The sequence below is a fragment of the Anolis carolinensis genome, unplaced genomic scaffold (assembly GCF_035594765.1).
Source record: "Anolis carolinensis isolate JA03-04 unplaced genomic scaffold, rAnoCar3.1.pri scaffold_13, whole genome shotgun sequence".
Classification (NCBI taxonomy): domain Eukaryota; kingdom Metazoa; phylum Chordata; class Lepidosauria; order Squamata; family Dactyloidae; genus Anolis; species Anolis carolinensis.
In genome coordinates, this window is record NW_026943824.1 from 5,143,041 (window position 1) to 5,162,807 (window position 19,767).

At 38.5% G+C, this 19,767-nt stretch overlaps 1 protein-coding gene across 3 annotated transcripts; it reads right to left on the bottom strand.

The window, feature by feature from the left end:
• Positions 1-1,146: 1,146 nt before the first annotated feature.
• On the bottom strand, positions 1,147-18,054 carry flcn (folliculin). Of its 3 annotated transcripts, none has more exons than XM_062964160.1 (12): positions 17,908-18,054; positions 14,715-14,974; positions 13,093-13,239; positions 11,782-12,003; positions 10,244-10,404; positions 7,971-8,062; positions 7,509-7,702; positions 6,819-6,932; positions 6,589-6,712; positions 5,191-5,322; positions 3,761-3,866; positions 1,147-1,757 (listed from the first exon to the last, which is right to left on the bottom strand). In XM_062964160.1, the coding sequence occupies exons 1-12, from the start codon at positions 17,996-17,998 to the stop codon at positions 1,556-1,558; spliced, it is 1,845 nt and encodes a 614-aa protein (XP_062820230.1). In that variant the 5' UTR covers positions 17,999-18,054; the 3' UTR covers positions 1,147-1,555. The 3 variants fall into 3 exon arrangements, with proteins under 3 accessions (XP_062820230.1, XP_062820229.1, XP_062820231.1); XM_062964159.1 differs by lacking the exon at positions 17,908-18,054 and adding an exon at positions 16,619-16,768; XM_062964161.1 differs by lacking the exon at positions 17,908-18,054 and adding an exon at positions 16,608-16,728.
• Between the last annotated feature and the right edge of the window lie 1,713 nt (positions 18,055-19,767).

The window sequence follows — 19,767 nt, forward strand, 5'->3', positions numbered from 1 at the left end:
TTTATTTCTTTCCTTTCTTCTTTCCTCTTCATTTCTTCCTTCCCTTCCTTTCTTTCCTCTTCCTTTCTTTCTTCCTTTCCTTTCTTCCTCAGAGCGGCTTACAAATCAAATGTGCATACAATATATTATTAGCATAGCACAATATAAGCATTAAATTACTATATTGTACTATAGCATTATATGGTAATATTATTAGGAATATTATATTTAATATACAGTAGAGTCTTACTTATCCAAGCTAAACGAGCCGGCAGAAGCTTGGATAAGCGAATATGTTGGATAATAAGGAGGGATTAAGGAAAGGCCTATTAAACATCAAATTAGGTTATGATTTTACAAATTAAACACCAAAACATCATGTTTAACAACAAATTTGACAGAGAAACTAGTTCAATACACATTAATGCTGTGTAGTAATTACTGTATTTACGAATTTAGCACCAAAATATCATAATGCATTGAAAACATTGACTACAAAAATGGCTTGGATTATCCAGAAGCTTGGATAAGCGAGGCTTGGATAAGTGAGACTCTACTGTCATTAATATTATTATAGACATGAAAGGCACTGCAGAGTAACTCAACCAGAGAAGTCAGCCACAGCAGAACACTGGATGGACCAACCTGGACGCAGCATATGATTTCGGAACACAGAAATGCTGGACCAATCTCACAACCACCAGGTCAGATTACACGGAGAAGCCATTGAAATCCACAAGCATGTGGACAATTTCAATACAAAGGAAGAAAACCATGAAAATAAATAAAATCTGACTACCAGTATTTTAAAAAACTCTAAAATCAGGATAGTAAATAAGAACAACACTCAGAAAACGGTAATTCCAGACAGGAAACAATCAGGGCCAGCTAACACCTCCCAACAAAGGATTCCCGCAGCCAGGCTTTGAAGCTGCCAGGCTATTCAATGCTAATCAAGGTGGCCAATGGCAACATTCAGACATGCCTCAAACAGACAAGAGTTCTTTCCCCCACCCTGGACGTCATTCCACAGATACATAAACCCCACTTGCCTAGTTTTCCAACAAACCTCAACCTCTGAGGATGTCTGCCATAGATGTGGGCGAAACATCAGGAGAGAATGCTGGAACATGGCCAGACAGCCCAGAAAACTCACAGCAACCCAGCTACCTTTTAATTTTTATTTTCAAAAGAAAGCAGTTAAAATCTTAACTGGCTGAGGGGGAAAAAGAAGGGCCCTAAGGCAGTTAGGAATCCTGGGAGTTGAAGTCCCAAACACCCGGAGGGCCCAAGTTTGTCCATACCTGTTATAAATAATTTAAACCCGCTTTTCTGTCTTAATCTGGATTCTATGAGCAAGACGGGGGACAAGGAAAATTCCATGTTTAGCAGGACATCCAAGGGAAGAAGCCTTATCTGTCTCACGATCTGCTACAATCCGGGATTCGTAATGGAAGAGCGCCTGGTCTTTGTGCCCGCAGCAGGATGTGGAGTCCTCCCTCTGAGTCCTGGATCTGGATCGCGGCGGACTCCCGTGAGTCTCAATTGGGCCGAAAATGCACACGGTTGGACGGCTTTAGTTCCGAGACTCGGACGAGGTCGGGCTGCGCACCGTTGACATCAAGTGCGACTTGTAGGTCTTGCTGAGGCCCGTGATCCAGAACTTCAAGAGCTTCACGTTGTCCTCCTCGGCGGCACCCAAGACACCCAGCAGCTTCTGGGTGTCCTCTTTGGGCCGGCTGTCCACTTTGGTGAACTTGAAGAGGACCTTCACTTTACTGCAGAAAACAAAACAAAAAGATATGTATAGTTGAAGACCAGAATTTGGAAAAGATTGCTATAGGTCTTCCAGCACGGCCTGTGGAAGTTGGCTATAGAATTTCACTGGATAACCAAGGGATTCCTTGAGAGAACATTTTAGTCAAATTTGCAAATGTCAAAAAAACTGAAAAAAATCTGTTCCTGGTTTGAAAGTGTTATTTCCTGTTTAATTGTACGGTACTTAGTTGGAAAGTAGTTGCTATCCTCCAGAAACTAAGTTTTTGTGGCTACCACAAACTACTGTATATACTCGAGTATAAGCCTAGTTTTTCAGCCCTTTTTTTAAGACTGAAAAAGCCCCCCTCGGCTTATACTCGGGTGAGGGTCCTGGTTGGTTTATATTTGGGTCAGCTTATACTCGAGAATATAGGGTACATTTATTATTTTTCTCTATTATTATTGGTATTATTACATTTATTATTTTTCCCTATTATTGTTGCTACTATTACATTTATTTTACTCTGTTTTTATTATTAGTAATACATTTATTATTTCACTCTGATCTTATTATTACTACATTTATTATTTTACTCTATTATTATTGGTATTATTACATTTATTATTTTTCCCTATTATTGTTGCTACTATTACATTTATTTTACTCTATTTTTATGATTATTAATAATACATTTATTATTTCACTCTGATCTTATTATTATTATTGCATTTATTATTTTACTCTATTTATTATTACATATATTATTTTCCTGTATTTATTATTATTACATGTATTATTTTACTCTGTTATTATTAAAAGGATACATAAACACATTTACATTGAAGAAGATGAGAATAATGATTTGATCAGAATTGGACAGTCTTATCTTAAATTAGAGCTTTATGTAAATATTCAAAAACATTTAACCTACGGATGCCTCAATTAATGTAATTTTATTGGTATCTATTTTTATTTCTGAAATTTACCACTCTCGGCTTATACTTGAGTCAATGTTTTCCGAGTTTTTTTGTGGTAAAATTAGGTGCCTCGGCTTATATTCTGGTCGGCTTATACTTGAGTATATATGGTATGTATAATATTCAATAATTTATAAATATATAATATATTGTATATACAGTAGAGTCTCACTTATCCAACACTCGCTTATCCAACGTTCTGGATTATCCAACGCATTTTTGTAGTCGATGTTTTCAATAAATTGTGATATTTCGGTGCTAAATTCGTAAATATAGTAATTACTACATAGCATTATTTCGTATTGAACTACTTTTTCTGTCAAATTTGTTGTATTACGTGATGTTTTCATGCTTAATTTGTAAAATCATAACCTAATTTGATGTTTAATAGGCTTTTCCTTAATCCCTCCTTATTATCCAACATATTCGCTTATCCAACATTCTGCCAGCCCGTTTATGTTGGATAAGTGAGGCTCTACTGTACTTATAATATTGATAAGAATATAATGTAATACAATATTATACTAATAATATAATATAATAATATTAATTATATATTATATATTAAATAAATAATATTACTAATAATATTACCATATAATGATATAGTACAATATAGTAATTTAATGCTTATATTGTGCTATGCTAATAATATATTGTATGTTCATTTGATTTGTAAGCTGCTCTGAGTCCCCTCCGGGGTGAGAAGAGCGGGATATAAATGTAGCAAATAAATAAATAAATAAATATTGAATTGGTTGAGACTCTGAGATAGTCATTGAAAAACTAGAGCAAAATGTGTTACAGGATGTTCTACAAAAACAAAGTTTTTGCAGTTTAATAACTGTCAGCTCCAGCTTCCCATGTGGCGACATGAGAGAAGCCTCCCACAGGATGGTAAAAACATAAACACCTGGGCAACATCCTTGCAGACGGCCAATTCTCTCACACCAGAAGCGACTTGCAGTTTCTCAAGTCACTCCTGATACAAAAAAAATGGAGGGTCTGAGTCTGAGATACCCAGCAAGGCCAATGGAAGTCTTACTTCATCCACTCCTCCTTCAGGCAGATAAGGCACTGGTCCACAACGTCCACGGAAAGGTTCTGGTTCGTCAAGGCGGCTTCGATCTTGTTCAAGATGGTGGGACCCACTGCATTCAGAAAGAGGACAAACAGCTATGACTTCCTTCCCCCAACATCAGTGACCACACAGGTTTCTATCTCATTCATATAGCTTCTTCTTCAAAATAAGTGTTTTCCACAAGCCCTCGAGCAATCCCATTAATTCCTGTCTTTTCCTTGGTTTTCTTCCCCTTACCATCCTTTACGGATTCACAATCGGAGAGGATCAAATCTTTAAAGCAGACCTTTCCAAATATTTCCAAACATTTAGACAAGCATCCTTTCGCGACACAGTCATTCAGTTGTACTAGCAAGCTGGAGGTTGAACCAACCCCCTTATAAGAGATACAGACACATCCATTGCAATAACGGATTGTATGAGAACTCTGCGTATCTCATTTAAAACCTTTGTATTTTTTAAAATATTATTTATTACTTATTTCACATAGACTCAGAGGTTTGCGCGACACACCTACACCCTGGAGCTGATACACCAACTCGTCACAATACAGAGTTTGGAAAGCTTTGCATTAGAGGAGTACAACAACAACAAAACAACAACAATTTAGAGGAGTAGATAAGGTCAAACACAGTGAAAAATGGCATTGTGAACCTCACATTCTGACACTACTTGCACTTTTGGCCCAGTTCTTTTTGGAGCCAACCCAGGATTTTATCAGTATATTTATTGTATGTGACCTCATTTGTTTTATGATTTGTTTTATTGTTGATTGATTTGTTTTATTGCTATGTTTTTATATTGTCTGATGTCTGGGCTTGGCACCATGTAAGCCGCCCCAAGTCCCTTTGGGGAGATAAAAATAAAATTATTATTATTATTATTATTATTATTATTATTATTATTATTCACAGGCAGTAATATTTTCTTTGCCACGAATACTGCAAACGTGGCAAAAGTGTCTCTGATCTTCCATGATGATGCCTACGTTGACAACATTGTGATCATCTACACTAGAGCTTTTGAACTATCATTATTTCATGTTGAGGCATGCATCCTTTTGTGACACAGTCATTCAATTTTCCAAATCTTTAAAGCAGATCTTTCCAAATATTTCCAAACATTTAGACAAGCATCCTTTCGCGACACAGTCGTTCAGTTGTACTAGCAAGCTGGAGGTTGAACCAACCCCCTTATAAGAGATACAAACACATCCATTGTAACATTTTGTGACACAGTCATTCAGTTTTCCTCGCAAACCAGACCAGGCATGGGCAAACTTCTGCCCTCCAAGTAAGGAATGCACAATTAAATGGGAAATAATACTTCCAAACCAGAAACAGAACATTTATCTCATTTTGTTGCATAGTGTAATAATAAGGCACACAGCTTACCTCTGTCGGTTGCTACCGGGCTGCCACTTGTGACCACAAATTCGTATTTGCTCAGTGGCTGTTCATCATCAAACAAGACGGGATAGAGGCTGGACCGAGTGGCAGCGCGGACTTCCACGAGCACGGCGAATTCTACAACAAAAAAAAAAGACCCAGTGGTAGCATCACATCAGATATCCAGAAGCAGTCATTCATGACCAGAGACAACATCCCCCTAAGTATCTATATAGGCCATCCCTGAGGTACAAAGATCTGGCTTACAAACAACTCCTGACAACAGGAAGTGGGAGAAATCTCATCAGAAGGAAGAGAAATCTACTCCTGGAAAAGTTGTTATCGTGGGGAAAATGTGTCTCCACTGAAGCTTTATCCCCAATCTTTTTAAAAAATCGTTTTTATTATGTTATAAGTAATATTTACAGTGCAGGTGGGGGAAAACATTGTGAAGAAAAAGAGGAAAGGAAACAGCAAAAGGCGGAAATGGAGGAAGGGAAAAGAAAGAAAAAGGGAAAAAAATACGAAGAAAAAGAAAGAAAGAAGGATAAATAGTAATAATGATAAATATTTTTAAAAAGAGGGGGGAGTGGGAAAAAAGGGGTTATAAGGGTAGACTTCCCATTGTCCTCTTGAGGAAAAAAACACCTTCCATTAAAAAAAGGAATAGAATTTTTTTTCTTCTATTGTTCTTTCTAGTTAGCCTTCTGCGTTGCTTTTCAAACATCGGATAGGTTTATTGTTAATGTTGTTCCTCTATTTTGCATGAAATCTTGGAAACCAGTCCAATCTGTTTTCTGTTTATCATCTCTTAATTTTTGTGACAGACAGTCCATCTGTATTAGATCTAGCAGTTTTAGAATCCAGTCGTCAGGAGTTGGATTTTTTTTTTGTTTCCAAACTTTAGCCAAGACTAATCTTGCAGCTGTGCCCATAAGAAAAAACATTTTATATTGATTTGTGTTTAGTTTTGCATTTGTCATGCCCAATAAATACATTTCTGGCACCAGAGGGAATTTGATTTTTAGTATTTTCTGTATTATTAAATGAATACTATTCCAGTATCTTATAATTTCTTTACAAGCCTACCATTGATGGAAAAAAGTTCCTATTGCTTTCTCACACTTCCAGCATTTGTTAGATAATCGCTTGTTAAATTTAGCTAATTTAGCAGGGGTGTAGTACCATCCGAATAGCATCTTATACCAGTTCTCGCAAATATCTATAGCTGTGGAAAATTTTAGTTTTTTATTCCAAATTTCTTCCCACTGATTTACATTTACAAATCAGGAGAAAATCCACTCCTGGAAGAGTTGTTATCATGGGGAAAAGGTGTCTCCACTGAAGCTTTATCCCCAATCTTTGTTTACACAACAAACTCATATAGCAGATCAGACTGCTTACCAGAAGACAATATGTGGGGAGGGATTGGCACATGGGGACTGAGGCCAAGGAAGTTGCACCGGTAAGCCTCCTCGTATTTCTCGCTGTAGGGGATGATTCGGACACAGCCGACAGGAAGCATGGTCTGAGACAGGAAGCAACAGGTGAGAAGCCAGGTACAAGTACAGGGCCCGGCTCTTGTGACATCAACGCAGCTCAGCCCATCTGAGAGCCCAAAAGGTTGCTCCTACCCGCAGGACATCGAAGGCAGACTGGACCAGGTCCGGATCCCGAGCCTTCCAGATGACCTGGTTGCCCATCAGCACATGCCATGCCAACATGCGGAAAGGCGAGGCTCCCAAGACCTGAAACACAACAAGACAGCATAAAGATTATGCAGAATCCATGCATTTTCCTCCCAAGTTTCATTCCATGGGTTTGGGCATATGTGCATTCCCGGACAACTCTGCATAAAAGTGTTCCGTGTGTCTGTACTAATATCCAAAACAAGCCCTCCTTTGAAAAACTCAAGAAAGCAGACCATCACTCCCAATGGTATTTAACTGGTGTTAAATCAACCAATTGTAATTTTAACCTGTGTGTTGTAAGGAGCCCTGGTGGCGAAGTGTGTTAAAGCGCTGAGCTGCTGAACTTGCAGACCGAAAGGTCCCAGGTTCAAATCCTTGGAGCGGCAAAAGTGCCTGCTGTTAGCTCCAGCTCCTGCCAACCTAGCAGTTCGAAAACATGCACGGGAAGGTAACGGCGCTCCATGCAGTCATGCTGACCACATGACCTTGGAGGTGTCTATGGACAACGCCGGCCCTTCGGCTTAGAAATGGAGATGAGCACCAACCCCCAGAGTCAGTCACGTCAGGGGAAAATCTTTACCTTTTACTACGTCACTGTTTTAACCACGTTTTACCCCACCTTGAGCCCCTGACCTGTCTCAAGTGCCGGAGGGATCGGAAGACCGGCTGACCCTTGGGCGCCAAGTGCCACCCGCTGCCGTCCACCAAAAGAGCGGGGTCCGTGGGGCTCTTGACCAGCTCCCGGCCCTCCTGGACCTCTGCCTGGCTGGGAGGCTTCCCTTCTTCCTCCTCAGAGTTGTCCCAGCCTTCCGATTCTTCCTCGAGATCTGAAGAGAGGGAAGAAAAGAGAGACTGAGATTCCTCTAGGAATCAAAACAGACCTTTCTCAAAACCGTAAGGGTGAGTGAGAAGACAACAGCGGGAGCATTTGTTAAATAACTGGTCCGGACTGTGGCCTGCAAGTGCCATTGAATTTACGAGCCCCCATAAGAGGGAAAGTTAATGAGAAAATTATGCAATTTCCGGACCACCTTCCACCTACATCATAATTGTTCCATCAAGTCCCTTATGTTAGATACGGCTTCCCTGACGTACCAGCCAGCTTCTCCATCTGAACCAGAGTGTCTTCTGTGGGAGCCCCTTCCAATAGTTTCTCTGTCAGTCTGCTGCCGCAAGCTTTTAGGAGCCTGAAGACATTAAAGGATAGATCTGAGTCAGGACTAGATAGATCTGAGATGGATCTGAGTCTGGACTAGATAGATCTGAGATAGATCCGAGTCTGGACTAGATAGATCTGAGTCAGGACTAGATAGATCTGAGATAGATCCGAGTCTGGACTAGATAGATCTGAGATGGATCTGAGTCTGGACTAGATAGATCTGAGTCAGGACTAGATAGATCTGAGATGGATCCGAGTCAGGACTAGATAGATCTGAGATAGATCCGAGTCTGGACTAGATAGATCTGAGATAGATCTGAGTCTGGACTAGATAGATCTGAGATAGATCTGAGTCTGGACTAGATAGATCTGAGTCAGGACTAGATAGATCTGAGATGGATCTGAGTCTGGACTAGATAGATCTGAGTCAGGACTAGATAGATCTGAGATAGATCCGAGTCTGGACTAGATAGATCTGAGATAGATCTGAGTCAGGACTAGATAGATCTGAGATAGATCTGAGTCTGGACTAGATAGATCTGAGTCAGGACTAGATAGATCTGAGATTGATCTGAGTCTGGACTAGATAGATCTGAGTCAGGACTAGATAGATCTGAGATAGATCCGAGTCTGGACTAGATAGATCTGAGATAGATCTGAGTCTGGACTAGATAGATCTGAGTCAGGACTAGATAGATCTGAGATAGATCCGAGTCTGGACTAGATAGATCTGAGATAGATCTGAGTCTGGACTAGATAGATCTGAGATAGATCTGAGTCTGGACTAGATAGATCTGAGTCAGGACTAGATAGATCTGAGATAGATCCGAGTCTGGACTAGATAGATCTGAGATGGATCTGAGTCTGGACTAGATAGATCTGAGTCAGGACTAGATAGATCTGAGATAGATCCGAGTCTGGACTAGATAGATCTGAGATAGATCTGAGTCTGGACTAGATAGATCTGAGATAGATCTGAGTCTGGACTAGATAGATCTGAGTCAGGACTAGATAGATCTGAGATGGATCTGAGTCTGGACTAGATAGATCTGAGTCAGGACTAGATAGATCTGAGATAGATCCGAGTCTGGACTAGATAGATCTGAGATGGATCTGAGTCTGGACTAGATAGATCTGAGTCAGGACTAGATAGATCTGAGATAGATCTGAGTCTGGACTAGATAGATCTGAGATAGATCTGAGTCTGGACTAGATAGATCTGAGATAGATCTGAGTCTGGACTAGATAGATCTGAGTCAGGACTAGATAGATCTGAGATAGATCCGAGTCTGGACTAGATAGATCTGAGATGGATCTGAGTCTGGACTAGATAGATCTGAGTCAGGACTAGATAGATCTGAGATAGATCCGAGTCTGGACTAGATAGATCTGAGATAGATCTGAGTCTGGACTAGATAGATCTGAGATAGATCTGAGTCTGGACTAGATAGATCTGAGTCAGGACTAGATAGATCTGAGATGGATCTGAGTCTGGACTAGATAGATCTGAGTCAGGACTAGATAGATCTGAGATAGATCCGAGTCTGGACTAGATAGATCTGAGATAGATCTGAGTCAGGACTAGATAGATCTGAGATAGATCTGAGTCTGGACTAGATAGATCTGAGTCAGGACTAGATATATCTGAGATAGATCTGAGTCTGGACTAGATGGATCTGAGTCAGGAATACCGTAGATAGATCTGAGATAGATCTGAGTCTGGACTAGATAGATCTGAGTCTGGACTAGATAGATCTGAGTCTGGACTAGATAGATCTGAGTCAAGACTAGATAGATCTGAGATAGATCTGAGTCAGGACTAGATAGATCTGAGATAGATCTGAGTCTGGACTAGATAGATCTGAGATAGATCTGAGTCTGGACTATCCCCTTGGAGTAGAGGAAGGCGGGATATAAATATGGTAAATAAATAAAATAATTAAATCTAAGTCAAACTCATTTTCATCGAGGGCCATATCAGCCTTGTTGGGTGTCTTCAAAGACCTGCTGAACCCACGGATGGAGAATCCATGGATAAAGAGGGCCAACTATAACACTATGCAACAAAATTTGAACATTTTTCTGTTCCTGGTTTGAAAGTGTTATTTCCTGTTTAATTGTACAGTCCTTACTTTGAAAGCAGTGGTTATCCTCCAGAAACGGAGTCCTAGTTGGGGAGGGAATGAATTAGAGTGCTATTGATAATCACCAAGCGAAGGACGTATGGAGACATGCCCACAGGTTCTCGTCATTGGTCAGGGAGGTGAGCGAGCGAGCCGCGTTCCCATTCCGTTGGTGGAGAAACGGGGTGAAGGCCGTGTTCATGCGCTGTGCACGCTGCGGGCAGCCATACTGTTCTGCCTCAAAGACCTATAGAATGACAAACAACAATGCAAAGGAGGCTGTACATACTGCCACTGCCTTGGCCTCAGAAGGACTGCAATATAGGTGGACCCAGCTCTTATCATGCCTATGCCCAGCATTGTCCTCCTCCCAACACTAGACATCTTCAGCATCATAATAATGTATATATTATATATCTATAATAAAACCGACAATATGTTCATATCCATGTATGTATGTACCTATGTTTTTATGCAATTGCCAAAATTGCCAGAAAATAATTGAGAGGTAGGGATTGACACCATCAGCATCACAATAATGTATATATTATATATCTATAATAAAACCGACAATATGTTCGTATCCATGTATGTATGTACCTATGTTTTTATGCGATTGCCAAGATTGCCAGAAAATAATGGAGAGGTAGGGATTATTATTATTATTATTATTATTATTATTATTATTATTATTATTATTATATTTTATTATGACACAGCAAACAAGATAGATATGCTGGATTTCGTATCACAAAATCACAAGTCGAACACTTCCCAAGTGTCTAGGACTGTGTGATGTATTATTATTATTATTATTATTATTATTATTATTATTATTATTATTAAAGGGAGTTGTAGTTCCCCCACAATTACAGAGCACTCTGAATCCAACCGATGATGGATCTGGACCAAACCTGACCCACTGACCCAACATGATCAATTTTGAATAATGGTGGGGTTTGGGGGGAATCGGCCCACAATGTTGAGGGTTGTAGTTCACCCACATCTTTATGCATTATTTGCCAACAACTAGATTATTCATAAAATCCAACAACAACATTATTACAGTCCACAGACCCATCAGAAAACGAACAGTCATTTTGAATTCTCCCATCTCAATGGGAGAATTCAATGACTACTATAATACTTATCATTACAAAAGAGCTAACCTGGGCATCGCCAAGTATCTAAGCTAGCAAAATAATAACACTACCTAACAAAATTTGATTTTTTTTTCCTGTTCCTGGTTTGAAAGTGTTATTTCCTGTTTAATTGTGCGGTCCTTACTTTGAAAACAGTTGTTCTATTCCAGAAAATTTGTTTTTGTGGTTGCCACAAACTCTGTGGAATTGGTTGAGACTTGATGAGATAGTCATTGAAAAACTAGAGCAAAAAGTGGTGCAGGACGCCCCACAAAGACAAGGTTTTTGCAGTTTAATAAACTTTTTGCATGTTTTTATGACAGAACCAATTAGGAAATAACATTTATAGCCCAGGAACAAAAACCGTGTTACATACTGTTACCATCTCTCAGGTGGGATACAACACAGAGAAAACATATCGACATCAAATACATACAGCGACTTCCACTGCTTGAAGATACATACACCAAAAGGCCCGGTACCTTCAGCGCTTTGCCCTGCAGCTCGTCGATAATGCCCCGGATCTTGCCCAGCAAGAAGGGCCAGGAGTTGATGAGGTAGATGCGGTCCATCATGATGGTGATGATGCTGTACCAGCGCTGGAAGCCCCGGGCCAAGCTGTCCTTGATGAAGAAAGTGTGGCTGAACACAAAGCCATGCTGTTCGTCGCCAAAGAAGATGGGGCCTTCCCGTCCTGGGCAAACCTTGTATGTGGGGAAAAAGAGAGGGTCAGACTGGGGCTCCATTTCAACACTTTATTCCTATGGATGCTGCCTACAATCGGATTGGCCTTTTTCGCTGCCGCATCACACTCTTGGCTCACATTCCACTTGTGGTCTACTAAAATTCCTAGGTCCTTTTAGCATATATTGTTATCAAGCCACATCCTGTATAGCTTCCCTCAATCTTGACACTGTCATCCTCTTGATGCAGCCGATTATTATTATTATTATTTTATTATGACACAGCAAACAAGATAGACATGCTGGATTTCGTATCACAAAATCACAAGTCGAGCACTTCCCAAGTGTCTAGGACTGTGTGATGTATTTTCGGATGATGCGTGCAGATCCCAGCAGGGTGGCCTTTTGCAGTTGGCAGATTGTAATTTTGTCAATGTCTATTGTTTCCAAATGCTGGCTGAGATCTTTTGGCACGGCACCCAGTGTGCCCATCACCACTGGGACCACCTGCACTGGTTTCTGCCAGAGTCTTTGAAGTTCAATCTTGAGGCCCTGATAGCAGCTGAGTTTTTCCTGTTGTTTTTCGTCAATGCGACTGTCAGCTGGGATGGTGACATAAATGATCCAAACCTTTTTCTTTTCCACAACTGTGATGTCTGGTGTGTTATGTTCCAGAACTTGTTGTTATTATTATTATTATTATTATTATTATTATTATTATTATTATTATTATTATTATTATTATTATTTAGGGCTGCTGCACTTCCCACCCTCGGTTTATACTTGAGTCAATAAGTTTTCCCAGTTTTTTCTGATAAAATTAAGTACCTCGGCTTATATTCGGGTCAGCTTATACTCGAGTATATACGGTAGATTGTTGTACATGAACAAATGAAAACGTGCCCTGAAAATAAGCCAAAATGAACAAGAGACCTGGTCTTATGTTATCCCTCCCAATTTGTTGTCATCTGCAATTTGTCCCATCTGATTCCCCGAGATGGCGGAATGATTTTTAATATTTTTTGGCAACCAAAGAAAATGTGCCTCCCCTTCTCAGCCCAGGCTTTGAGTCTGTTTTCCTTTCCATCCCGTAAGGAAACACTGGCTCACCTCGCAGCTGAGGCTGCGGACGCAGGCCTGTCGCACGATGCTAAAGAGCTGGGGGTGGTTGGGGTGCTGATGGCTGACGTACTTGATGGACGTCTCCTTGTCGTGGCTGACGTATCCCGGGTGTCCCGCCGGAAGAGAACGGCACCCCTAATCGTGGAAACAACATCAAGTCAGTATAGTCCATTCCTTCTAGAAAGGACAAGTCCCATCATTGTGTTTCCTTGCCCCGAACCCTGCCAGTAGTTTAAAGCTGGTCATGATGGGTCTGTGGTCTAGATATTTGGTCCAGATCCATCATCGGTGAGACTCACAGCACTATTTGCATATGAGAGAACTATAACACCCTGTGTAATTTATTTATTTATTTATTTAATACATTTATATCCCGCCCTTCTCACCCCGAAGGGGACTCAGAGCAGCTTACAAATTAAATTTACATACAATATTATATTATTAGAATAGCACAATACTGGCCTTACATTGCTATATTGTACTATATCAATATATTGTAATATTATTAGTAATATTACGTGTAATATATAATTAATACTATTATATTGTATTATTAGTATTATATTGTATTACAATGTAATATTATCTATATTATAATATTACTAGCTGTGCCCGGCCACGCGTTGCTGTGGCGAAGTCTGGTGGTATGGGAAATAAAGTATTGAGGAATTGGTGGTAGTTAAGGTAAAGGGTAAAGGTTTTCTCCTGACATTAAGTCCAGTTGTGTCCGACTGCACACTGAAGTGGATTATATGGCAGTGTGGAGTCAAGATAATCCAGTTCAAAGCAGATAATATAAGATTATAAATGGGTTATATAGCTGTGTGGAAGGGCCTTGACTCTACACTGCCATATAATCTAGTTCAAATCTGATAATCTGTATTTTATAGGCCTAAGTGAGGTCTAACTCTGCCTGTCCCTGGGCTGAGTGGGTTGCTAGGAGACAAAGTGGGTGGAGTTTAGCCTTTTAACTGGCAGCAATTGGATAAAAATAATTATTCCTCTCCCTCTAATTAAGATTTTATTTTTATTTTATTTTTGTTGTATGAACGTAGAGGCATGGATGAGGGGTTGTGCTGCCAAGTTTAGTGTTTCTGGTATGTGTAGTTTTGTTGTTTTGTCCTAGGCCGAAATTTCATTACCCTTTTATATATATAGATAAGGGCCCCTGGTGGTGGCTCAGTATGTTAAAGCGCTGAGCTGCTGAACTTGCAGACCGAAAGGTCCCAGGTTCAAATCCCAGGAGCAGAATGAGCGCCCGCTGTTAGCCCCAGCTCCTGCCAACCTAGCAGTTCGAAAACATGCAAATGTGAGTAGATCAATAGGTACTGCTCCGGCGGGAAGGTAATGGTGCTCCATGCAGTCATGCCAGTGGCCACATGACCTTGGAGGTGTCTACGGACAACGCCGGCTCTTTGGCTTAGAAATGGAGATGAGCACCAACCCCCAGACTCGGACACAACTGGACTTAATGTCAGGGGAAAACCTTTACCTTTACCTATATTGTATTATATTATCATTGCCCCCCTCCAAACCCTGCCAGTCCTTAAAGTTGGTCATGGGGGGACGGGCGGATGCCAAAAGGGAGCTACGGGGAGAGGCCCACTTGCCTCGCACATGTCGGACTTCTTGGGCCCGGGGCTGCTGGAGTCGGCGCTGGCCCCCTCGGCAGGGCTGTGGGAGCGGATCCTGCTGCTCATCTGGATGCCACCTTCCTCCTCTTCCGCCTGTTCGCTTTGCCCAGGGCTGTCTCCACTCCCGGCGCCTTGAGGGAGAGGCGCGTGCAAGACCTCCGTGCAAAAGAGCGTGCGAGGGCCGTGGAGCTCGCAGAAGTGGCAAAGGACCACAATGGCATTCATCATGCAGCTCCCTGCAGGGGAAAAAGACAAAAAGAGAGAAGAGTTTGTGTTATATTTTAATGTGCGCTTGCCAATGGATTTTGTTGCCTTTTAGAAGTTAGCCTCCATCGGATGAACACAGAGGGTGTGTGCCAGGCATGGGCCAACTTCAGCCTTCCCTCCAAGTGTTTTGGACTTCAACTCCCAGAATTCCTAACAGCCGGTGTAAAGATGCTACAAATGTCTAAAGCTCTTTCAAGCAGGGGGGAATCCTTTAAATCCCACCGCTGCCACCAATTGTAAAGTCTTTATAATGCTGCCACCAAATGTAAAGGGGATTATTAACGCTTGACACCACTTTGGAAAGGTATAGCCACCAAATGACTCAGAGAGGAGATCTTTTAAATTTTGTTTTTCTTTCTTATTATTATTTACTTTTGATGGTAACACAACTCAGTTCATAATATATGTGACAGAGGCTTAGGCGTTTGAGGAACAATAACAAGTTTATTCAGGCACAGAGCTTAGTGGTTACAAAATTGTTTCTCCTTAGAGGCACTTTACAATATTAGAATGAGGTGATTCAAACTTCCTAAAATGTCACTTCTTTCTCTACTGCTTTTAAACCGCAGTCGCCCTATGATATACAATCACAGATTCTCTGTTCCTTATCAGGACACAGACTACTTTAAATAAGTCACCAAACTTATTTTAAACTGACTCAAAATTAAGCAATTGAGCCTCCCTGATCCCTTCAACCTAGGATCAGTCTTCCCTGTGCCTCGTTAGAGCACAGACTGCTTTTTTTTAAACCTGCACTTCTCCAACAAAACGGCAGTTGGCTCCGCCTACTTCTCCATGGCAACCAACTCCTGAGTGCAAAGATGCAATAACTGAAATATTGACCTTTTTAAAACTCAAACACACAATTAAACATAACATCTATAAACTAAAAATTTGCACTTCATAACAGCCGGTAAGCTGTTAGGAATTCTGGGAGTTGAAGTCCAAAACACCTGGAGGGAAGGCTGAAGTTTGCCTATGTCTGGTGTATACCATCAGATGGATGGCAAGCTCTTTAACCTTCAGGCTGGAAGCCAAGAGTAAGGTCACAACACCTTCTGTGATAGAACTCCAATATGTTGACGATATCACAATCTGTGCTCATTCAGAGCAAGGCCTTCGAACAATAACAGCAGCATTAATTATTACTAAGTGTGTTGGAACTCAATGACAGACCCAGTTTTTTAGACTCTGAATGCACCAATCTGCATATTTATAAGTGTATTTTTATGAATGTCCAATGTAATTAATTTTAATTGAATTGCAATGTATTGTATTATTTTTATATATGTGCTTCTATTGTAAGCCGCCCTGAGTCCCCTCTTGGGTGAGAAGGGCAAGATACAAATGCTGTAATAATAATAATAATAATAATAATAATAATAATAGGTAAATACTGTGAACCGCTTTCGAGTCCCCCCCCCCCCCCCGGGTGAAAAAAGTGGTATATAAGTGCAATAAATAAATAAATAAATAAATAATATATAAGTGCAATAAATAAATAAATTGTTGCTAGTTCCCAAGGTTTAATGAAGGCGTCAATGCACACCAGGGAAGTATCTCAATAAGCAGCATGAGTATATATATTTTTAATTAACTTACTGTATTCTTACCCTGCTCTATCTCAATCTCGAAAAGGGACTCAGAGTGGCTTCCAAATTGGCAAGAATTCAATGCCGCATGACAACATAAAAAGACATTAATAAAAATATATGATGCATTCAAAGCATAAATGCAATACATATAATCCACTTAAATAAACTGTAACTATAATAATTATAATATAATAAATATAATATGATATAATATAGTATAATATAATATTAATATAATAAAATTAATATACGATGATATAGTATAATATAGTACTAATATAATTAATATAATATGAAGCAGGCACAAGCTTCAGGCATATAATAATCATATAACATAATAATAATATAATATATAAATATACTATTATTGTAATATAACATGATAATATAATCTAATACAATTAATATATGATATAATATAATATAGTACTAATATAATTAATATAATATGAAGCAGGCACAAGCTTCAGGCATATAATAATCATATCATATAATATAATAATAATATATAACAATATACTATTATTGTAATATAACATGATAATCTAATCTAATACAATTAATATATGATATAATATAATATAGTACTAATATAATTAATATAATATGAAGCAGGCACAAGCTTCAGGCATATAATAATCATATCATATAATATAATAATAATATATAACAATATACTATTATTGTAATATAACATGATAATCTAATCTAATACAATTAATATATGATATAATATAATATAGTACTAATATAATTAATATAATATGAAGCAGGCACAAGCTTCAGGCATATAATAATTATATAATATAATAATAATATATAACAATATACTATTATTGTAATATAACATGATAATCTAATCTAATCTAATACAATTAATATATGATATAATATAATATAGTACTAATATAATTAATATAATATGAAGCAGGCACAAGCTTCAGGCATATAACAATAATATTATTTAACAGAAAAATAATATAATATATAACCTAACATAATAATCTAATATAATACACTTCATATACTACATGATATGACATAATAATGTATATTTTAATAAATATAGTGTAATATAATACTATATTTATATATATAAATAAAATAAACAGCACCCCATTCCAAAGAGTGAGGAGAAAAGAGTTCCCAACAGATGGGAAATTTGACTGACACATCTGCCACACCCACCATTCCAATATATACCATTCCCCCCCAAATATTCTCTCTTTTGTGCCCTATCCAACCCCAAGTTGCTAGTCCTCAATGAGGTCGGGCCTTTATGCTTTACTTGCAGGACTACCCCTTACCCGTCGCCTTATTTCCCACGCATGCGCAGACGTCGAAGCTTTTGGTCCTGCCCAAAGAGCGCCTGATACTGACTGGTCTGGAATAAACCATTATCGAAAAGTGGGGGGGGGAGAGGAATTAGCGGCGCAATGTAGATCCTCGAGAAATTCAATAATTAAAAATAGACATAAAGACTCAGCAAATATGACCACATTTATATAACATTTCATTTGATCGCTCTCAGCTCAATCTTTCACTGTCCGACCCCCCCCTTCAAGGGCAAATGGTTTAGTCCAATACCATCCCGGGAAACGTAGACTGGCCTGGTCCATTTGTCAAAGCAGGGGGGTGGACCTTCAAACGGTCGGTTGCAGTATATTATATTACAAAGCCGGTGTATATTCTCATATAAATAAAAAGGGAAGAAAAGATAATATATTTGGCTGAACTGAAGCCCAAAAATGATGGCTTTCAAATTTTTCTCCCCCCCTTCATTCGAAGAATGGTACAACCCTAGAAGTCTTATGACAGTCATGTGATGGAAACAAAACAGACTCCAGTGTTGGTATGGGCTGAGATTTAAAGGGCCAGGCGACTGTATTTATAATATAATATGAAATCTGAATGACACAACTTGGGGATCACAACCAGATACAGTGAAGACATTTGTCCTTGCGCTTTGCTACTTTGCTGCTGAATATGCATGCCCAGGGTGGAACACATTTCACCACGTTAAAACAGTGGATGTGGCTCTTAATGAGACATACTGCATTATCACGGTGAAATAACAGCCAATAACAAAAGGACTAAGGCATTGACTTCTCTGGTCTATCCTCCGTTCAGATACCAGCCAACATCAAGAAACAGCTTTAAATCAAGAAACAGCTTTCTAAGATCTACAGAGATACTTGCAGGAACACGTCAGCAAACAAGAGTCCAAAAGTGGCAGGCTAAAACCCAGAACCTCAATCCATGGCTGATACCAAATGAGAAACTCCCTCCTGGGCATACAGAAGTTTTAACTTTGTTTTTTTTATAAATACAGTAGAGTCTCACTTATCCAACATAAACGGGCCGGCAGAACATTGGATAAGCGAATATGTTGGATAATAAGGAGGGATTAAGGAAAAGCTATTAACATGCTATGCTAGTTTTATATATATGTATATATGTGTGTGTGTATGTATGTGTGTATATATATATATATACACACACACATATATATTTACAATATATAATTTACAATAATATATAATAATTATAACATTGTATATACATATATTCATAATATTATTTTGTAATACGATTATGTATATGTGTATATATATATACATATTTACAATATATAATTTACAATAATATATAATAATTATAACATATTGTATATACATATATTCATAATATTATTTTGTAATACGATTATGTATATGTATATATATATACATATTTACAACATATAATTTACAATAATATATAATAATTATAACATATTGTATATACATATAATATTCATAATATTATTTTGTAATACGATTACAGAACGTTGGATAAGCGAATATGTTGGATAATGAGGAGGGATTAAGGAAAAGCTATTAACATGCTATGCTAGTTTTATATATGTGTGTGTATGTGTGTGTGTGTGTATATATATGTGTGTATATATATATATATATACAAAATATAATTTACAATAATATATAATAATGATAACATTGTATATACATATAATATTCATAATATTATTTTGTAATACAATATAATACTAATAATACAATATAATAATATTAATTATATATTAAATTTTACATGTAATATTATTAATAATATTACAATATATTGATACAGTACAATATAGTAATTTATTACCAGTATTGTACTAT

Coding starts and splice junctions, on each gene's coding strand:
- flcn (XM_062964159.1), bottom strand. CDS start 16,748: ATGTATTGCATTTATGCTTTGAATGCATCATATATTTTTATTAATGTC. Junction 10,405..11,781: donor TGCAGGGCAAAGCGCTGAAG/GTACCGGGCCTT, acceptor GTCATTCTATAG/GTCTTTGAGGCAGAACAGTA. Junction 6,933..7,508: donor CCCTCCGGCACTTGAGACAG/GTCAGGGGCTCA, acceptor GTTGTGTTTCAG/GTCTTGGGAGCCTCGCCTTT.